We start from the raw sequence: 22,441 nt of genomic DNA, 5'->3' as shown, positions 1-22,441 counted from the left end.
AATACTGAATACAAAAGCAGCAGCAAGATAACCTTTTGAAAATTCTAGCAATATGGAAGATAGGAATGCAAGCATGCAGGCACCTCCAGATATGATGTTTTAGAGAGAAATATATTATATTACATATATTACATATTAAAACATTAAAAATTGATTTAGTTTGGGGAAGGGAAATAGAGAACATAATTCCTATATACATGTTGTTTGAAAGTTTCCAGTCCTGGCATTTCTTGGAAGAAATGGTGATGACTGTGGTAGAATGAAGAACAGGTGAGGAGATTGTAATTCTTCTCCAGACAAGAAGAATACTTGAGATCACCTACAGGTCTCTGTACAGTTGCTTTTTGTGAGGAAATTGAAAACAGTGGATTTAGAGCTCTGGGAGATGAAGCAATAACTATCTTGCAGAAACTGCGGTTGGCAACTTCAAAAAGAACACTAGGTTCAGATACTTCCTTTTAAAATCATTTTTAGATATTGCTTGTAACTGCTTTTCAAAATTAGGAAGCCTTGGATTGACAAGTGTTATAGCACTAGGTGAATTTAAGGGTTTTTAAAAAATAAACAGCAAAAGTGTGGTTAGAACTTTGATACAGAATTGAGCAAAACATTGTAACATTGGACATATTGAAGGATATTTTTGGACAATGGACCCAGAAGTTAATTTTAAGAGTGTCTGCCACTATGGACAGACTGTGTTTAAAAGATGTTATGAAACAGAAACAAATGTTACTGGATAAGAAAGTGGATTTTAAAATGCAAGGTTACAAGAATTATATGAGAAAAGATGTTACACTGGGCATACAGATGAAACTGGCTAATGTCTTAATAATTAAAATGGATATACAAATAACAAAGCAAAAGAGTGACCATGACATGCATTCCTATATTGGATTTAGAAAAATCCAAATTAAAGCTTTGAAGAATTTTGTTAGAAGGGACAAACAATTAAATGAAAAGAAATTAAATTATTTGAAGGGACTAAAAATCAAGGTGTTAAAAGTAAATGGAAAAAAATTAAATTACTTTATTTGATCAAGGCTTAAAAATTGTTATCTCTGGTAAACCTAAATGGACTTTGGCTGAGCAGGACAAGGCTTTAATAATTCCTTTATAGAGATAAGAAATGGTATATAGGAAGAAGAGATCATTTGTTATATTTGTTATATTTTAAAAGGAGGTGATAAATTCTTTATGCTTTTTTTCTTTGCTATATTCTTATTTTTTCTTCCTTTTCTATTTTCTAGTATTAGTTTTTTATCTTTTTATTTGTAATTTTTAAATAAAATTACTATAAATAAAAAAGTAGAATTTCAATCCTAAGAGACTGATAGTGTTGGAGAGCTGATTCTGCTAGTTTTTTATATTCTCTAGTTCAGGGCTGTCAAACTCCCGGCCTGTGGGCTGGATGTGTCACACGCTGGCCACACCCACGCCTGGTTTAATGAAGGGGGGGGGGAAAGTCCCAATACATCACATGACACCACCATGACAATGTGAGTTTGACACCCCTGTTCTAATTGAATTCCTGTTTGCCAGCTCGTGAGTTTGGGCTACTTTTATGAGAAAAGAAAACTGCCTAGATTTTTTTCCCCCATGAATATATAACATGCAAAACAAAGGTGGGGCATTTAAAAAATATTTTCTACTTCCACAAAGTAGAGATAAGGATATTTGCTTTAAACTCCAGGATCTACAACAGTTGGGGCAGGGAAATAACTGTTGTGGCCCTCCAGCGGAGCTGTCAGCAGACTCGGACAGTGAGGAGGTTGTGGAGGAACATGGGCCAGTCCTGGAGGCTGGGAAAGGCTCTGACAAGGGCTCTGCGTTGGAGGCAGAGATGAGGCCAGGTTGCAGAATGGTAGATCTCTGAGTGAATCTGTGATTCTGTGAGCAACTCTGTCTGCCTACCTGCTTTGCCTGATTTTGGGTAAAAGTTGCTTTTAATAATAAAAAAAAAAATCTATATTTACATAAATATTTACAATATTTACATACAAGCCATGCTCAGCCAGTCATGTGACCACCAAGCCATACCCACAAATTAGGCCATGCCCACAGAACCGGTTGTTAAGAAATTTGAATCCCACCCCTGAATAGCACCTTGTTTTCAGAACACATGCAGAAGATGCAAAGAAAATGGCCAGAGAGAAAAGATCTTGGCTTTCTGATTTAACAGGAGAAACAGAAGAAGAGCAAACCGGGAAACCAGCATCTTAGCAAAGAAAATTCTGTCTGTTACTTTATCCAACAGAACAATGTTTTTCATTGCTGAAAATCCTCTAGTACTGGTTACAAAATTAACTTTTAATGGACCCATTTTCTTAAGGACCTTATACTCAAAGTACAGGACAACATCAACTGTGCAAAAGCATTAGTGAGAGAGCTTAAATTCTGAATATGTACCAAGAAAGAAAATATAAGATTCACTCTATTCAAACACTGCCAATTGACTAGACCAGTGATGGCGAACCTTTCCGTCCTCGTGCGCCAAAAGTGCGTGTGCGCACATGTGCCAGCACCCATAAGGCAATGCACGCGGGGGGGCCATGCCCACTGTGCATGCATGCAGAAACCTGCACACATTGCGCATCTCTGCGCATGCAGATGTGACCCTCCAATGTGCATTGTGCATCTCTGTGCATGCGCACATGACCCCCACATGCACCATGCATTTCTACTCATGCACACGTGTCTCCTGTGTGCACCCTGCTCCCTGCACATGTGCAGCAGCTACCCCACAATCAGCTGGCAGGCGGGCGGCAAGTGCGCCTGTGCAGTGGACCTGCTCTGGGGCAACAGTTCACGTGCCGGTGGAGATGACTTCCGGCACGCATGCCATAGGTTTGCCATCATGGGACTAGACACTCTGTGGGATACTGTTGAATCCCATGAGCATGCATCAATTTGTCACACATTAATCAAGAGTCCTTATGGATTTATTGACTTCTCATTCATATCCAAACTTAGTCTGAAGTGAAAATTATTTCTTTATTTACAGCCTAAATGGCTTAAGAACAAGTTAATCCATATAATCCATATGAACCTACATTAAAGTCACTCTGGGAGTGAGATGGGTGATATTTATATTTGACAGAGAGAGAGAGAGAGAGAAGGAGGGAGGGAGGGAGGAGGGAGGAAAGGCAGGAAGGAAGGAATATGGATTGGGAGGTTCTATTATATGTGTGGCTAATATAGAAGAGAGAATCTGGCTGAAACACCAAACACTTAAATAACCATACAAGTTTATAAAACTTTTCTATGGACCTCAATTGTAAATGTACTGTCACCCCAAGCTACTTTTATTATTTAGTTTTTTTAATTATTTCAATAGGCATTTCTAACTCACTGCTGTTGTCTTTGAGCTGCAAAATTTTACATGGATTTTCATCTCAAGTCTCTGGTTTCTATTGGTCTTGTTCACACAACATGGCCATGGGATAGGAAGCATATTCTGCTGATTCTGTAGTCCACCCAGAGGCAGATTAGAATTAGCCCCAATGAATCCTGGTCTTGTCTAAAGATAAAGAAAATCTCCACGCCATGTAAACTATTTAATCAGGAATGACAAAAAAATACCAAATAGCACTTAAGAATAGAACAGCCACAAAAGCTTTGAGGTCTTCAACCAAAAGATCAATTGTTGTGATCTGTCTATACCAGAGGTATCAAACTCAAGACACAGGATCCTGCCTGCGGGGTGCTTACAGTAGATCTGGCCCATGGGGCCACCCTGGAAACAGTGAAGGACCAGCCCCCAGTGCCTCTGACAGCAAAAATGGAGCTCAAGAGGGCCACGCACGGCCCTCCCAGGCCCCATTTTTGGTAGCGAAGGCCTCCTGCAGCCCTCTGCCAGCAAAAACAGCTCTGTTTTCACTGGCAGAGGGTTGCAGGAGGCCATCGCGGCCAAAAACAGATATTAGGAGCCCATTTTCACTGGCAAAACGCTTGGGCCTCCACAGGTGCCCCCCGGCACGAGTGACGTCAAGCTGGCCACACCTACCCTGGCCATGCCCCCCCTAGCCCCCCGAGGTCAAACACAACCCTGATGCGGCCCTCATTGAAATCGAGTTTGACACCCCTGTTCTATATCTAGAAAGATCAGAATAATGCAAGTAATGCTATTCCATGTAATACTTTATGGATATATATGTTAGAATTTGAAGAAGCAGGATAGAAAGAGAACTGACACTTTTGGTGTTGGAGAGGACTCCTTAGGAGTCGTTCCTTTGCAGTAGCTTTCCCTAAGAAATATAGGAAGTTGACTTCAGAGGAAGGCCTACTGTGTATAAACTTGTTGCTTTTTTATCACATTGCTTTCGTGTTTTTTATTACTGCTGTTGTGTTTCTCTCCAATTGTTTCATTGTTTTATATTTCTATGTTAGTAATTGTTGTGAGGAACCTAGAATTGTGCAGAAGACTGAGGAATATAAATATTACCATAAATACATAAAGCAAACCTCCATGCTTGGAGGCCCTAAATTCAAGACTCAGACCCATGTTTTGCAATTCTTTCTTGCACATGCCTTCAGATTTTGAAGGGCATATGCAGAAATTTTATATCCATAACAAATAAGAATTGGATTATTTATTTATTTGATTGGACTTATACATCATTCTAATCAAAACCAACTCTGAAATCAACATGCCATGTGGGAGAACTTTTAAGGAGCATGGTCTACTACTGCTGGCGTAGAAGAGGAATCAGGCATCTCCTACAAGACATTCTTACATACTCTATGTGTATGTAAGCAGTTGTGATGGAGAAGAAGTCTTAGGAAAAAGAATGTCTTCCTCAATATGTATCATTAGGGGTGTTAAATTCTTAGGCAGCATGGCCGTGACTCTAGGAGGTACTCAGTTGGACAAGGGTTGAAAATGACTAGGCCTCATCTTGGTTAAAAAAAAATAAAAAAAAATAAAAAAATCCCTCAAGTAAAAAAAAAACACAAAATACCTCTTTTTTTGATTTTTAAAATATTTTTCTTTCTTGTCACCCTAGCGACATGGCTTGCAGTCACCATGGAAACTCAAGGCACTCGTTGAGATGGGGAGGAAAGCATCACAGAGAAAAAGAGAGAGACAGTAGCAGCATTCTGGGTTATTTTAGGAGACAGGGAGACACCTGGAGTGAGGCTCTTCAAGCTTATTTTGCAGCAAGAGAGGAGGTGGGGGAAGGTTTATTTTTAATTGTCCCCACTTCATGTGCCAACTTTTTCTTTCTCAGTTATTCCAAATTTGGAAACTCTACCCCCTTCTTTCAAGCCTGTCTTCACCCACATCCTCCCTCAGCCATTTGATGGCACATAGATGTCACAATCAGAGCCTTTGGATCGCTCATGCTTGGTTGCCTCCTCCTCTGCCTTCTCCTCAGCCTGAAGAACATGGCATGAAAAAGTGCAGCAGCACAAGGTTGCTTTGAAGGGAAAGAGATATGGGTCCCTGCTCACTCATCTTCCATTTGAGCTAGGCTACTGTGGCACCCATTGCAGGGCAAATTCTCACTCTAGATTACGACAGCCGTGGGAGGTGCTCCAGATTTGAGGGGGAGGGAGGAGTAATTTCCTTGGCAAGGGAACGTTGCGTCACGCTAAGTACCTGCTCATCATTCCACTCTTTAAGGGAGGGGGGCATCATTTTTGGACTTTGATCGATAAGCTGAGGCTCACACTCCAAAAAAACCTAGGTGAGATCAGATAAAGGATGTGGGCAGAGCCAGGGCAAATTCAATCTATATGAAACCAGGGTAAGATAATTGGCAATTATGTAATAAATTGTGTGTGTGTATATATATATATAATATTTTCCTTCTGTCATTAAAATATACAGTTTGTTGGCATCATTGGAGGGGCTGTTTGCATCTCTTAAGGCCTTATTGTTTCATGTTTCTAGCTTCACTAGCTAGGGCTGGCCCTCTTTCTCTTAATACAGGGGTGTCAAACACAAGGCCCGCGGGCCAAATCCGCCCGCCAGACCTCGTCTGATGGCCAGCGGTGCCGCCGCCAGCCTTGCAGCCCCCTTTTTTTCAATGAATTTACTCCGTGCCTGCACGGAGTAAATTCATTTAAAATGGCTCAAGTTAAAAAAAAAAATTTACTTACCTTCCGGGACCTGGCCCGACTTCTTCCTGCCCGCACTGCTCCCTGGGTGTCGGACGTGGCGTCATCACGTGACGTCCGCCCGACATCTCCAGGGATCAGAGGAAGCGCGGGACGCCGCGGAGAGGAGCAAGAAGAAAGAAGTAAAAGAAAGAAAGAAGTAAAAGGTAAGTAAAGTAAATGGAGGGGGCAGATGGCTGGGCACTATAAAAGGGGGCAGATGGCTGGGCACTATAAAAGGGGGCAGATGGCTGGGCACTTTAAAAGGGGGCACATGGCTGGGCACTATAAAAGGGGGCACATGGCTGGGCACTATAAAAGGGAGCACATGGCTGGGCACTTTAAAAGGGGGCACATGGCTGGGCACTTTAAAAGGGGCACATGGCTGGGCACTATAAAGGGGGCACATGGCTGGGCACTTTAAAAGGGGCAGATGGCTGGGCACATATAAGGCAGGTGGAGCGGTAAATTTTGGATATACTGACCACTTCCATGTCACTTTACAGTGGTATAGGGACCATAAACTACAATCAAATACCCCAAAAATGTAATAATTGAATGCAGTGACATTAATTTATGATAATAAAGAGTGGACACATAGACCTACAGATACAACCGGCCCTTTGATGGGGACCAAACTGCTGATGCGGCCCCGATGAATTTGAGTTTGACACCCCTGTCTTAATATGTCAAGAGGACAGCACCCACTTAAATTTTTTATTTATTTTTCAACACACACATACAGAATGATGCATTTTGTTGGCCCCTCAAGTCCTAAAATTGTAGACCCAAATAAGCCATTAGCCACATGAATTGAAATTGACATTTACACCAAGTAGTACATTGTGCTGCTGAATTTTTAAAAAAACAAGAACTCCATGCCAGGTCCTACTTTGAGGCAGAAGGATGCTGCCCTCAAACAATGAGGCTAGGAGGAAGAGTATTGTTCTCTTCATAGTTCCTGGCCTCCTAAGAGGTTTGCTTTTTGCGGGTGGTGTTGCCTGCTTATCTCAGGAGTTCACTGTTGCGAAGTGTGATCCTGATCAGTGAACAGAGGGTGCCAATACTTTATATGACAAGAGAAAATCCAATAAGAACAGGAGCCAGAGTAAGCTGAGAGTATAACTGACTGTTAAGAAAAGCAGATAAATTTATTGTAAGCAAGGTATATACTGTAGTTTTGTAAACAAAATAATCATTTGATGGGTAATGATGGGGATGTCAGATCAGTTTATGGCCAAATAATTGGGAAAACACCTGGTTCAGAGATCTGGCAAACAGGCATTTCCTCCAATCCATCAGGAGTTGCCCGTATACTTCAATATTGCTCTGTTCACATGACACATGCTAGTACTACTGTACAGTAGCAGGTTTGAGCAGATAAGAAACTCTCCACCCAGTTGGGGTAATGAACAAATGGCAGAAAGATGCAGAGAGCCAATATATATATATATATATATTGATGATATACAGGAAGCAAAATGTCCTAGTCTGGTCTGAATGTTCTGTTTTCACAATAGTCAACCCAACTTTCTTTGAAGCCCATCTAAGGAGGTGATTATCACCTTTTCTTTGCATTCCAAAGTTTAAACATTGCATGGACATGTATTTTCCCTTCGTGCCATCATTCTGTTGAACACCCAATTCTCACAGCACTGGTCTTTAGGCCTAAGATACTTACCCATGTAGTTAGGGTGTATTGCTATTATCCTCCTCATATTCTAATTTCTCATCTTTTCTCATCTTCTCATCTTTCCTACTATCTTCTTCCATTGGTACTTTATGATTTATCACTTGTTGTTTGCATCTTATGATTAATGATTGTAACTATGATTAATGATCTATGACTTATCACTTCTTGTAAACAGAGTTTGTGTACCAGAGATAAATTCCATGTGTGTCCAATCACAGTTGGCCAATAAAGAATTCTACTCTGCTCTACAAACCAATCTTTTGAAATCCTACTTTATTTTTCAGCACCCTCCACCCAATATTACTAAGAGGAGTCTTTTTAAATTTAAAGTTTTTTTGTTTTTTTAAAATATATATGCATATTTTGGATTATTCGTGGGTGCCTTTACATTCTACAGTGAATTGAGTTGGGTTGCACTCATTAATATACTGAATCATGGGATTGGAAGGCACCTTGGAAGTCATCTAATCCAACTCCCTGACAAGTGCAAGAATCCTCATACCCTCCTAGACAAATGGCTGCCCAATCTTTTCTTGGGGTAGTACTTCAGGAGACAAGCTGTTTCACTACCTCTGAATTCTTACATCAGGAATTCTTACAGTTCCTTTTTGCTTCAAAACAGTATTTCTCAAGCTTGTGAACTTGAAGGAATGTGAACCTCAGCTTCCAAAATGCTCCAGCCAGCATATTTGCACACATTCTTAAGTTGCCAAGGTTGAAAAACACTGGTTTCAATTTAGATCTCATGTAAAGCTTCCACCACTGAGTCTTGTATTTACCTTCAGGTGCTATGGAGAGTCCACGCCCTCTGCCCTCTAATATTCCTTTATGCATTCAAATGCTGCACTCCTAGCCCTTAATCTTCTCTTCTTTAGTTTAAATACATCAAGTTCCTTTAACTATTCTTTGTGGAATCTAGCTTGTAAGCTTCTTCCATCCTTCCCTGCACTCTTTCCAGATCCTCAACAGTCCCTTAATTGTGTACCCGAAAAGCTGTAGATGTGGAAGAAGAAATCCATATGCAGGTCAAGAAATGGTGGTGGGAAGGGGGAAAATATGAGTCCAAATAAAGGATTCCTCCTGGAAAGCTGTTCCAAAGGGAACCTGGGCTATCACTGCCAATGCATGCTAGTTACATTGCCACAATATCAGTGGCTTGGCCCACCTCCCCCAGTTAGAAAGTCATCTGCCTCCTCCCTGCCTTTTTCCCTTTAAGGACATTTCAAGCTGTAACTTGAGAAGTCAAGGGATGCAAGAGAAAGTTTAGCTAACTTGGCTTAGCAGCTGCTCCCGCCTCCTTCCACCATCCTCTCTGTACAAACAGCATCTACGCCACGTCACCCAGTGCCTGCACCGAGGCTGTTCTCTAAGGTTCTTCCATTACTTGGTTGAGAGGAGCTGATCAGTTTCAGAGAAGGCAGAAACTTTCTACAGAAGAATGTAAAAGGAATTTATTTTGGTCTATGCAGAGTACAACCAAGTTTTAATTTCAAACTTCCATGCCTGATATTTCTGAAGATTTCTGCTGTGAGAGAGTTTTTCACCTAGAAACAGGCACATCCAAAGAAATTTAATGAAAAGGGATCATTAAGCCGGAAGCCGACAGAGGAGAAGCAGCCCCTTTGAGTGTGGAGAATCGGCATCTTCCTTTTCAATTTACATTCCCTTGATTTTCTTCAGATTCCTGTAGGACATTCTTGGGCCATCATGAATGTATTTCGGATCCTTGGAGATGTCTCTCATCTCTTAGCTATGATCATTTTGATAGTGAAAATCTGGAAATCAAAGTCATGTTCTGGTAGGTTTTATTGTTATTATCATTATTATCTTCTCTATCTTGCTGAAACTGATGAGAAAGCCATATGAAATGGCAGGCCAGCCAGAAATTTGTTACTTGAACACAAATGGACCACAGAGTGTCAGATTTGGGATTTAGCCTTAGGCTGTTGGGGTGACATTCATCCTAAATGTGTAGCACACTGTTATAATAAAGCATAGAGGAATAAATATGGAATAAAGAATATGGGAAGGAAATCAGGAAATGAGTTATTCAGCTCAGCAGCACTTTGTAATTCCTTGAACAAAACTAAATTTCTTCTTATCCCAATCTAGATAAAAGTTTTTTATTGCAGTAGAGGAGGAGGCAAGAAAACACATTTAATCTGATTTAGAAGACTAGGAAATTTAGTCAAGAACTTTTGCAGCCTAAGACAAGCAAAAAGATGGCATCCCTTCTGTCTACCAGTGTTAGGGCCAGAACCAACAGGAGGAGCAGCTCACAAAGTTGTGCTCCAACATGCTTAACAGCAGCAGGCTAGCCAAGGGAATGCAAGGAAGGCAGAATAGCTCTCCACCTGTCCACCTTTCTGAAAGTCTTGCCCCCGTCTTCTGGTCTCCACAGTGTTTGCAACTTGAGGTATAAATCTTACTACCATAGCAACACACACACTTTTTGATATTTGGTGTGGAGCCAATATTGATTGGAGTTTTTATATTTAAAAAAAAAACTATCTTGAATGTAGATAAAAACTATGAAATTTTTTAAATTACATTCCATTTTAACAATATCATCTTTATTAGTCCAGGCACTGAAGCCTATACCGTATTCCTGAAAAAAGTTTCTAAGACTCCAACTTCATACCAGTTAACTTAACTTTCTTGATTTCTTCTCACCTGTTTCATCCTTTGCCACAATCTGTATTTCCTAGACCTGGGGTAGGGGGAAAAACCTTATGCCCAGCTTCCTCTTTGCAAGCCTATTCCACTCTATCACACCAATCTTCTTCCTGATTCTGAGAATGAAATATGTGTTTAGAAGAAGTGGTGCTATGAAGTTATATAATGCAAACATTGTATAGTTTCTGATGTTGATGCGTACGCATCTGATAACAAATACTACAGGAGGTTAAATAAGCAGAGACAATTATGTTTGTCGGTTCAGATTATTTTTATAGAGCATACCTGTCCACAGTCACTATTATTGAAAAAAAAATGCACTAATAGGAATATTCACTTTTAATTTCTTCTACTTAGACTGTGAAACTTCGAATGTCTGCAACTGCAGTGATTATTCCAGACACAAGCATCAGCAGTAACCAATTTCCACCAATGTCCATGCAGTTTTAATTCTTTTCTAATCGTCTTGTCTCCCTAACCCTCCACCCTGCCCCAGCCTTTGTTTGATGGATTTCAGAAATTAGATGTAGTATTTGAAGTGGTGAATTTCTAGTCTTTTGCAACACCCCCACCCCCACTTTGCATGGCAGAGATGGAAGACCAGGTGTGATGTCCCCTGAGTTCAGTAACTAGAATGTTTGTGCTGTCAAAGACCCAGAGATAACCTGTGACACATTTTCTCTTTAAAATACATCAGTACATACAAGCTTGGATTAAGCGTTAGCATTCCTCTTGTTTTTGTATTTCCCTGTTGCCTTCCCAACCCTCCATCCAGGTGTCTTCTTTTTAATTTTTTAAAAGTTTACTTAAGGCCTTCATTGTTGTGTTTGAGGCAAAGCAATGGGAAAGAAACCCCAGTAAGATCCAAACAGGTCACCAGAATAACTATTTAGAGAGAGAAAAAGAAAAGAATCGTGTAGCATCTTAAAGAATAACAGATTGCTTGTAGAACTTATCTGTACAATAAATAAGTTGACTTTGAACATTTGTAAGAACTTTTTTTTAATGTTCTAGCCCTGTTTTCAAACTTTGAGACTTTAAGATGTGTGAACTTCAATTACCCAGTGGCTAGGATTGGAAAACACTGCTCCAGCTCATAAAATGATCGTTTCTCAGGGACTTAGTCTACTCTTTTCTATGTTCTACAATAGATTGCTTTCCTTTCCTGTTTTGCTTATATTGTTATTTGCAATCATTTTATGCCAGCGCTTTTCTGAAGCTACCAGCCAATTTCAAATTTCCAAAAAGAGAGAATCTAATCAGAGTAGTAACAAAAAGGCAAAAAAAAAAAAAAAACACCTTTCCCCCTCCCTGCATGTTTAAATATATTCCAGAATCTTTCTTTTCCCATTCAATGTACTGAATTTTTTATGAAGTCTCAGAAAGAATATCCAAGGAGGGTTAACAAAGTAGTGGATGATGGGGTGGTTACTTCCACTGGTGAATAAAGACAGATGTAACACTAGTGTCTTTCCAGCTCTGTCTCTTCACCTCATAGACCTCATAGAATAACAGAGTTAGAAGGGACCTTGGAGGTCATCTCGTCCAACCCCCTGCACAAGCAGGAGAGTCCTATTCCAAATATTAGCCTCTACCTAGGGTCAAAATCACAGCCTCCTGATTGTGAGGCGAGAGCTCCACCTCCTACACACACCAATCAATGCACAAAAGACAAGTGCTTGTCACATAAAAGGGCTAATGGGACTGCAACATCCCGATACTGGGTACTGTTGAAAATTGTACAGTAGAATGATAGAGGTATATGCTCAATTCAGCTATACATACATTTAAGGAACTGATTTTACTGTTACTGAATTTAGTGAGGCTTACTCCAAAGTAAGTGTCCTCTATGTTGTAAGTTTTTTTCCCTCCAGAGGGATTGGATGAATGGAAAACAGGATGGAGAGAGATTAATGGGACTTTCCATTAATTTTATAGTGAATGTCTATGGAGATAATCAGTCATCCAGGACATATTTGTCCCAAAGGTACTTTTTCAAGAGGTAACTGGACTTTCTTGTTTTTCTCTAATGACATTTTGCTTCTTATCCAAGAAGCTCTCAAAGGTAAAGAAGCTTCTTGGATGAGAAGCGAAACATATTCAAAGATGTTTGGGATGTTCAGAATGAATGGTAAAAAAAATCCTGTGGACTTCAGTTGGGCTGAGACTAAAAATTATAGGCACAATTTTAAGGTATACTTTCTAATACATACTGAGGTGCTGTATCCCCTTGTATAATTTGGTTGCAATCCACCCAAACAAGATGAAAATTTTGTAACTGATTAGGGTGGATCATCACCAATGTTCAAATGTTCTTCATCAGCCCCACGGTGACACTGTGAGAAATATAGAAAAAAATAGAACCTGTCAGCCAGTTGAATGATTGAATTACAATGTCTGAAAATTTGTCTTCAACTTGCTGATTCACCCATCCACGTTTTTTCTCTTTTATAAATAGTATTTGGTTTTGGAAATGTACAAGATTTTAGATCACTGGAATTATCCAATGATTTCCTGCTCAGACAGAATAGAAACATTTGACATTTTGGGTGTATTTATATGTGAATAAGAGCTGGAGAGGTACCCACAGAAAAGAGGCTCTCTATATAGACAAATCAAGCCCAACTCTATTCCTTCCTCCTTACAATTGCAGACTATTCTATTGTGATAAAAGACCAAGGCCTGTACAGCCTGTACTCTGGATAAACATTTAAATTATCCTGATGTAGTTCCCTCCCAAAATAAGGCAGCATGGTTCAATTATTTCAACATGTTGTATAGTATAACCACTTTTGAAAACAACTTCCCAGAAATCATTGCTCCAAATCAAGACTAAAAGGTTAATTTTCTCAGCTCTTACTTCAGCATTCTTCTGTCTTTAAAAAAGATTGTTAGTACTAGTCTGTTTGTAGTGGGAAGTAGCTAAGTCTTACTGAGCTTTTGTGGGACAATCACTAGTCTTAATAGCTTCTACTGTGTCTTATACTTCTAAAAAAGAGATGATTCTAATATTTATTTTCAGCTACTTTAATTCATTTGTATCAAGCTTTGTTTGATGTTACTGCTTTTAGGTAGACATTAGTATAGTTTTAGATAAATTATTTTAGTGATTTTTCCTCTTGAAATGTTTTTATATTCATACTGTATAGATATGTATGTAGAAATCTTGAAAATAGAGATCGGCTGTTGGTTTCAGCTCCAAGCTTGGCAATTTGGTTGCAAATGTTTCATCACCATTCGAGGAGACATCATCAGTGCATTTTGACTCAAAATAACTCAAATTGCCAAGTTTCCTCTGAATTCTGAAGGCTTCTTTGCAAAAAGAACTGGTTTTTTTTTTTAAAGAAACACACTTTTGCAACTGGAACCATTAAACAAAATAGAATAATATGTGAACCTGGGAGGCCTGGGCTGGACTACTCAACTGCCTGACTGAATGTGCAGTACTGCTACTGTCTCTTTCCATGACAGAAACTGGTGCTTTGGTCTCAGAGGATTCTCTTGGGTGGTTGTGGCATCAGGTATCAGTTGCTGCCTCCCACAGCCAACTAAGTAATCTGCATCTAGGCTTAAAAAGCCTCAAACAGCCTTTCCTTGGTTTCTTTATCTTTGTTGTTCATTTCTCATGATGTGCAGGTATTTCAGGAAAGAGTCAGATCCTCTTTGCACTTGTTTTCACAAGCCGTTACCTTGACCTCTTCACAACCTTCATCTCCTTTTACAATACCATCATGAAGGTAAGGAAACGGGAGGGGGGGAGAAGCTAGTTGATTCACTCATTGAGTAATTCATATATTTTAAGTCATGCAATTATTTCAGTGTAGCCCATTTTGAGTAAGGGATAGCTAAATACCCCCTCCCATTTCCAAATGAAGGCATTGTAATTTTAGATTATTTATATGCAGGTAGTCTTTGACTTAACAAGTTCATTTAGTGACGGTTTTTATACTTATGACTGTTGCAGCATCTCCGAGGTCATTTGATTAAAATTCAGATGCCTGGCAACTGACTCATATTTATGACAGTTGCAATGTCCTGGAGTCATGGGATCACTTTTGGTAACTTTCTGAGAAACAAGTCAATGAGTGAGCCAGGTTCACTTTTACTAACTTAACTGCAATTAAACAATTAAACTCCCAGGCAGCAAAGGGTCAGTACTAGAGATGTTTTTGCTTTCCCTAGCTGTTCCCATCCCAGTGGGATAAAAGTGGGAAGCTGCAAGTTATTTCTACGTTCCTACTGCCAAATTTACCAGTTGAATCTGCCCTCAAGCTTCCAAAAGTTCAGTTATGCTAAAGTCCCCATACCCTTCATTTCTCTACACTTTTAAAACTCCCAAAATACACAGAAATGCTTTCCTGCATGAATAGAGACATATAAAAAAGATTGAAAAGTTGACAAGCTTCCTATTCATGAAGAAAGCAGCTGGTGTAATGCAGAAATTCCCATTTCCATGGCAATAATGAAAGAGCAGCAAGGTACACCTTTCTCTTAGCAGTGCTGATTAAGCCACTCGCATCCCAGGACTAATCTCTGAGATTTAAAAAGTGCTACTCTCTCTCTATATATATATACATACATACATACACACACAATTTGTTTTCTTAAGTTTTCGCGGGTACTTACATGTACAGTATTACAGTATTACATGTATAGTATTCAGCTTTGTTCGGGTATTTTCCCACGTCATTATAGTTGTGCTTTTAAAGTTGTAGCAACGTTTCGGCAGAATCTCAACTGCCATCATCAGGCTTCTGTATTGTGTTTGTCTGTGAGTCAGGCTTTCACAGCCGTTTCAGTTTTAAATTTGGGGCTAGCCTACTGCTCTGCCAGAATGGTTTTTTGTCCCCTATTTGCCATCCTCATTGGCTTGGTGTTCTTCGGCGTTGCTCCTTAGCAATATTTGAAGTACAAGCAGGCTGGATTTCACGGTCAGGTAAAGCAGTGCGTTCGGTCTTTTCCAGATAAGATTAGAGTATCTGGACGGCGAGGTCCGCCACCAACTGGTGCCAAGATACTCTTAATCTTACATGGGAAAAGACCCGAACTTGCATGACATGGAAACCTATGGAAAGCTATTTCTCTTAACTGTTAAATAATTTTAAGTAAAGATGGGGAAAGCCAGGTTACTCTGTGGTAACATAAAGTCAAGTAGGAACTTCAAGATTAACTTACTTTATTGGGCCCAAAAGTTTTCTGGAACTCCAGTTCACTTCATCAGATGTTAAATAGTGGAAGTTCTACCACTCTGTGTCCAATTAGTGTCAGTGACCAATTATGAGAAGCTCCCCTTGAACAGGGAAGTTCTAAGAAATAGCATGCAATGATTTCTATTTCTCTGTAGGTTATTTTCTTACTTTGTGCCTATGCTACTGTGTACCTGATCTATGGAAAATTCCGGAAAACTTTTGACAGTGAACAGGATTCTTTCCGTCTTGAGTTCCTTTTGGTTCCTGTCACAGGTCTCTCATTTTTAGAAAACTACCAATTCACTTCTTTAGAGGTAAGATATTTGTTTCTGCTTAAATACGATGTCCATATTTTTGGGAGCTCAGCTTTCTGAAACCACTTATTAAATAGCTTATGCATATTTGTAACTTTTCATGTCAATGTTTTGGATATTTATTTTGGATTTACTGTTCTTCCTCAGATACTATGGACTTTCTCAATTTATCTAGAATCTGTGGCTATCCTTCCACAACTTTTTATGATTAGCAAAACAGGCGAAGCTGAGACAATCACAACACATTACCTTTTCTTCTTGGGCCTTTATCGTGCACTTTACCTTGCCAATTGGATCTGGCGTTATTACACAGAAGACTTCTTTGATCACATTGCTGTTGTTTCTGGAGTAGTACAGACAATATTCTATTGTGACTTTTTTTATCTCTATATCACCAAAGGTAAGGATCACCAAAAGATTTTAAATGGATTATGATATGCTATCTCCTGTGGCACGAGTCACAGGTTTGGGTTAGTTCTTGGATTATGAGCAATTTAAAAGGACAGGGTTCTAGAATTCCTGGACCAACTTTGGACAGCATTCCTGCCTTGGGGAAAATCTGTCAAAACCTGTTTCAGCTGGGCCTAATCAAACAGACAGCAGGCTCTGCTTCCGAATTTGAATACCTCTTCCCCCCAAAAGCTACCTTTGAGAGAGCTGTCAATCACAGTGATTTTGTTTTTGATTATTTGAATATTTGTTTTATGAGGGAAGTCACATAGTTTGTGAACCTAGAAGCTTTCCCATCACCTTAGTTGTACTTTTTCATTCATAACTTTTAACAAAAAATGCACATGCAGGATTTTGGAGGGAATTTCCATAATCATGTTTTTTAAATCACAAGCAGAGATAAAAAGTATATTAACTTCTAATTATACTGTGTTGTCCCCCACCCCAATCTTTGTATGCTAGGATTGCTAAATATTACTTTGAGTAGTAAGGTAAAAAAACAATTCATCTTAGCATACTTTGTACAGAAATCAATGTACTTTCTTGTGCTAAAGACACCATTAAGTGTTCTTTGTATAGCATAAAAATATGTTAACTAAAAGGCCACTGCTTTCTACTATTGAGCTATTTTTTCCTCTTCTTTTAGTACTAAAAGGGAAGAAACTGAGTCTCCCAATGCCTATATGAAGATGTGCACCACAGAAGAAAGCGGATGAAGCCCCTGTTTCGGGATTCAAGGACTCTTTTGCCATGTCACTATTTGAATTCAGAGCATATGTCTTTTTCTTTATATTTTGATTAGAAAACATTGCACCAAAGGGACTGCAATCTAAGTAACTAACATTTCAGAACTTAACTATTTAGCATCGAAGATGACTCATTTCTGTATTTTTGTAAAGAAGCATTCCTTCAAAATTAAAGAAACCAGATGATGATGTAACCATTGTATCCTCTATAATGGCTACACCCTTTTCTAAAAAGCTTAAGCTAAATTTCAAATGATTATAAAGACTAAAACAGTTGTGACCTAACACTCTTTCCTAAACTATCAATGTTCCCTTCAAGGGATTAGAGAAAACATTTTTTAAATATTCAACTGTATTTTTAAATAAAAAACAAGATTTCTGAATTTTATTGACAACAGTGTTTTTATTCATACCTACAAAAGAAAACAAGATGGTATCAAAAGGACAATTTACAAACTAATAGTAACATAGCTTTTTAATATACTGTGCCTGAACATCACAGAGCTATGAATCTTTCTTTTCAAGTCTTTATTCACAGAACAGGAATGTGTTCAAATACCAGTATTTTTTTTTTTTGGGGGAAACAGTCCCCAATGATTCAACCTAAGAAGCTTGCAGGGTTTTAAGAATCTGTATCTTTTAACTAAACAAAGCCTACACAATGACTTTTGTAAAAGGGAATATAGGCTGGATATTGGTATATTTACTGAGCAAATAATGACTATTACCAATTGGCCATTTTTAAACTGATAAGTGGAAACAAGCTGTACATGTCAGAGTTCGATTATTTGTTAATGCTCAGTCTGAGCACAACACACATCAAGCTGTAATTATATGTTCAAGCTACAGTACAACACTGTGAGGCCCTAATACAATTTTCTATTGGCAAAGATGAAGACCAAATCTCTTTAAAGACAATGGGGAAGAATTTATTCTGCCCCCCTCCTCTAGGCCTGTAGATTCATTTCAGCATGAACAGCAGCTCCATGATGTTTTTATTAAGAAAGGAAATACAAATCAGGCAGTGTTCAGTAAATGAATGTTCATTTCTAATATTTTCAATGAAGGTAACTGCCAAATATATATCTTAATTATGATTATGGAAACCAAACTGAGAAAGAAGGTTTTAACTAGCAAGCCTTTATTGTACAAGGTCTGTACCAACAACCTACCTGTATGATGTGCACAGACACACAAGTGGTTATTATTCTCAGCCTGCTCTTATTAAGCATGTATTTAAATCCCATTTTTATAAGTCAAACCCACATTGCTATAAATAACTCAGTTGTTTTAACAACCTGTTTCCCAAAACTGAAAGAAAAAAAGAAAGAAAAGAAAAAAAAAAGAAAAAGAAAAACCCCATAGATTCTGACCCTTAGGACAGAAGAGATTTTCCTGCCATGTTTTATCTGGATATAACAGGTGAAACCAACTACTATCAACTTTCTCCTGCTAGTTACAAGACAGAAACTTTAATATTTGAATAATCCCATCCCACCTTCCCCCACACCCTCAACTTTACACCTTTCTCAGACTGGGGAAAAAACAAGAATGAAAGCATTTGCTAAAGTTCTCTTCCTAAAATTTAGGGTGCTACCTACCTGTAAAAGCTGAGTATAAGAGCCAGCTGAACAAACTCACTCATAAAGCCATTGGAAAGCCTAGTCAGATTGGATATAAATGCAGCTTCAAGACATATTAGCTATCTCCTCACCACCCCTTTAAGAGATTTTAAGATTTTATTTAGCTTAAAATAATTCTGAAAAATGGAACACTTTTGCTTAATGCAGTGGGATCTCACGCATGTCCAGTGACGAATCTTGATACCAAGTAAATGGATCAGAAGATGAACATCAAGGAACTGTATAGATTCTTCATGTTTATAGATATACATTTTGTTATAAGTACAACTTTAACCCCAGAGTTGAAATTATGGGGCAGATGTCATTTGTGATATCTTGGGTGAAATCTAAGAGCCACAGAAAAATCCAATAAAAATAAAGTATAGCAATTATGTGATTACATCTAAGGTGAAAATGCATTGCAACAGAAAAGAACATTAATCTCCAACACTTACATCCCTTATGCTTAGGACTGGTAAGAGATTCAGGAGCTGCATAAATGCTAAACTCAAAATTATGTTTTGTAAACGTTTGAAAGAATAAGTAGAGTGAAACCAAATAAATTATTGTCCCAAATTCTCCTATGCCAAATCCAAGGCCTCATTTCATTAGCTGTAGAAAACCTAAGTCTCAATTTCAGTAAGCAAAAATCACACCATATTTAATATTCTATTAAAAAGGAGGTTCTACTTAGCACCATCTTTTTTGATGTTTATATTATAGAGAAGTCCTCTCCGCAGTAACTTTTCATACACAAGCCTCAGACACAATAACAGCTGGACTGGGACAAACCTGCCTTGTAGGTCTTTCTTCATTTTGAGGCAGAAAATTTCAGATTACATAATGCAAGGCCAAAATATGCATAAGGAAATTAATTTTCCAGTCAATACTACTTTTTAGAAAGAAAATCAATTTATGTACCATTTTTGTGGGCAGAATTTGGACGGTAAACTCTAAAGCTAACCTGCATTAAGAAAAACATCACAATGGAGATGGAGTTGAGAAGGGGAAGAGACAGAAAAAGTGAGAAAGGGTTGCAATCTTGACTGACAGCCACTAAATGAAGTGGCTTCATTTGCGTGAAGGAGGAGGGGGTGGTGGCGGTGGAGGATACTGATAGCTGGCAGTCTGCCCCATATAGCCCATCACACTGGTGCCAGGAGGCTGAGGAAACTGTTGCGACATGAGTGGCTGCGGCTGCTGGCCTGAACGGCCCATCCCTGCATATTGCTGTTGGCTGGTGCTTTGTGAGTTTCTCCCAGCATTAGCAGTGCTGGCTGCCCCATACCCAGCAGCACCATATTCTGCCCCATAACCACTTGCTCCATAAGCTGCAGTTCCATAGGCTCCCTGGGCATAACCATATTGGCTTTGCTGTGCCCCAAATGCAGAAGTTGCATTTCCATAAGCACCACCATAGGCTTTGTTGGCTCCATTGGCAAAACTGTCAGTGCGCTCACGGTCTCGGAAAGTACTTGAGTCTCTTCGGCCGTCCTTAACTCCCCGGAGCCTTCGCTCACACTCCTCCTGGTACATCAAATTAGGATTGTTGGATGAATTACTTGTGCGGTAACGAGAACGACCACCTGGTAATATATATATATATATATATATACAGACAGACCTGAGTTTAGTAATTTCCACTGAATATATTCAATACAACTAGATATGTTTACTAGTTCATCATGAAGGCCTCATGTAACTTAACAGGGTTTTCGTTTACTATTTTGAGAATAATCACCCAACTATTTTCTTAAAAACATAGCCAAAAGATTGAAAATAATTTTACTTCATTGTTAATGAAAGCTGTCATTCCTATTCCTATCGAAAGCGCTTGTTGTCAACCTTATTCTGACATGATAGAGTGAATAGGGAGAGCTATTACTGGCTACAAAAAATAAGTTGTGAAGATATATTATTTATCTTTACAGTTTTTGCTATAATTTTAAATCAGATTATCCAAAACAGATAAAAAATGTGTAATAGCAACAACAGGCAAGCTAACCTGACATGCAGTTATTTTGGGCACAAATACAATGATTAGTTGAACTATAGATTTATTCACACTAAAGGTAAAAAGTAAAGGACTCCCTGCAGATTTTACTCTGCTAGTGGTTGCTGACTATAAGGGAGAAGTCTTCATCTCCCTTTCAATGGACGTTGAGTCAACACTGTCCAAAACATTTCCGCGGTCGTGTGGCCAGCATGACATCACAGAATGCTGTTATTCACACTAGAGCCAAATTTAATTATTAAAAAGGTTAGAAACACTATTTCTCTCTAAACTCTTTTATGACTAGCCTGCAGGAGTTATGACAAACAAACAATATTCTAATCTTGTTCGCCAGCATGTTTAAAATGTCCAAAATTCTAAAATTCCAGAGAAATACCATATAATTTGGATTTCCAGTAATATATATGCTTTGATAATATATGAAATATTCCTGACACATAATATGATCATGTTGGGCTGTAGAAATATCTCCCAATAACAGAAAGAATGAAGTTTAGCTGAAGCAAGATATACAGAAGGAAATGTATTTGTTTTAAAGAATGATTTAGCCCAGGGGTGGGCAAACTACGCCCGCGGCCACATCCGGCCCGTTGGTCTGTCCAATCCGCCCGCCCCTGAAAAAAAATTGCTGGGTGTGGCGATTGCCCTGTGCCGCGTGGCCCCCAAAGCTGCAAAACAGTGCGGAGCGCTCTCGGGTAGGAAAGAAAAGAACTTTGCAAAGGCCTTGGCTGGGAGTTCGAAATCACCTTCGAGTGCGACCTCTCCGAAGGTGAGTCCCCGCCGATCCCCTTTTTTTCCGGGGCTTCCAGGCTTAAACTTTGCAAAGGCAAAGTTAGCAGGCTGGAGCGTCTTCCCGCCAAGGAGTGGGAAGGGTTCCGCCCGGCGGGTGGGTGGGCTGCTTAAACTTTGCTCAGGCAGCTCTTTAAAAGCCTGCTCCCAGCACTCGAGCAACTTCCCAGCAACTTTTGGCTTCCTTTTTCCTCGCGGGCGCCGCGCTTGGCCCCGAGCCGTGCGGCGGAGGGGAAACCCAGAGCGCCGCCGGTCGCCTCCTCCAAGCAGCCCGCCCGCTGGGCGGAACCCTTCCGCTCCTCGGTGGGAAGATGCTCCCGCCTGCAAACTTTGCCTGTGCAAAGTTTAAGCCTCGCCCCGAAACCCGAGCAACTTCACAGCAACTTGCGGCTTCCTTTTTCCTCGCGGCGCCGCGCCTGGCCCCAAGCCGCACGGCGGAGGGAAGCCCGCGGGCGGGCGGGCTGCTTGGAGGAGGCTCCGGGCTTCCTCCGCCAGGCGCGAGCGCCTGCGAGTTAAAAGGAAGCCGAAAGTTGCTGGGAAGTTGCTCGGGTTTCCGGGCTTCCAGGCTTAAACTTTGCAAAGGTAACATTTGCAGGCTGGAGCGTCTTCCCGCCGAGGAGTGGGAAGGTTCCGCCCGGCGGGCGGGCTGCTTAAACTTTGCTCGGGTGGCACTTTAAAAGCCTGCTCCCAGCACCCGAGCAACTTCCCAGCAACTTTCGGCTTCCTTTTAACTCGCGGGCGCTCGCGCCTGGCCCCGAGCCGCGCAGCAGAGGGGAAGTCGGGCGGGCGGGCGGGCTGCTTGGAGGAGGACACCCGGCGGTGCTCCGGCAGCAGCAACAGGCAGTTCCA

General features: G+C 40.0%; 2 protein-coding genes across 2 annotated transcripts in view; one reads left to right on the top strand and one right to left on the bottom strand.

Moving 5' to 3' along the window:
• Positions 1 to 9,126: 9,126 nt before the first annotated feature.
• KDELR3 (KDEL endoplasmic reticulum protein retention receptor 3) lies at positions 9,127 to 17,550 on the top strand. The gene is made up of 5 exons (XM_026694880.2): positions 9,127 to 9,590; positions 14,105 to 14,205; positions 15,813 to 15,971; positions 16,119 to 16,371; positions 17,068 to 17,550. Exons 1-5 carry the CDS (start codon positions 9,500 to 9,502, stop codon positions 17,106 to 17,108), a joined length of 645 nt encoding a protein of 214 aa, XP_026550665.1. The 5' UTR covers positions 9,127 to 9,499; the 3' UTR covers positions 17,109 to 17,550.
• DDX17 (DEAD-box helicase 17) overlaps positions 17,551 to 22,441 on the bottom strand; it is a 23,895-nt gene continuing 19,004 nt past the window's right edge. The window contains exon 13 of the mRNA XM_087968311.1: positions 17,551 to 20,375. Within this exon, the coding sequence (XP_087824437.1) occupies positions 19,861 to 20,375 (515 nt within the window). The 3' untranslated portion in view covers positions 17,551 to 19,860. The remainder of the gene's footprint in view (positions 20,376 to 22,441) is intronic.

The sequence above is a fragment of the Notechis scutatus genome, chromosome 6 (assembly GCF_049901735.1).
Source record: "Notechis scutatus isolate UNSWTSFEM ecotype Mainland chromosome 6, rNotScu1.2, whole genome shotgun sequence".
NCBI lineage: Eukaryota > Metazoa > Chordata > Lepidosauria > Squamata > Elapidae > Notechis > Notechis scutatus.
Note: the sequence above shows the minus strand (reverse complement) of the source record. Positions and strands in the feature narration are given on the sequence as shown.

Excerpts from the sequence above, each read along its gene's own strand:
- KDELR3 (XM_026694880.2), top strand. The coding sequence starts at position 9,500 with ATGAATGTATTTCGGATCCTTGGAGATGTCTCTCATCTCTTAGCTATG. Across the intron at positions 14,206-15,812 it reads TTTACAATACCATCATGAAG|GTTATTTTCTTACTTTGTGC; the intron begins GTAAGGAAACGG and ends ATTTCTCTGTAG. Across the intron at positions 16,372-17,067 it reads TTATCTCTATATCACCAAAG|TACTAAAAGGGAAGAAACTG; the intron begins GTAAGGATCACC and ends CTCTTCTTTTAG.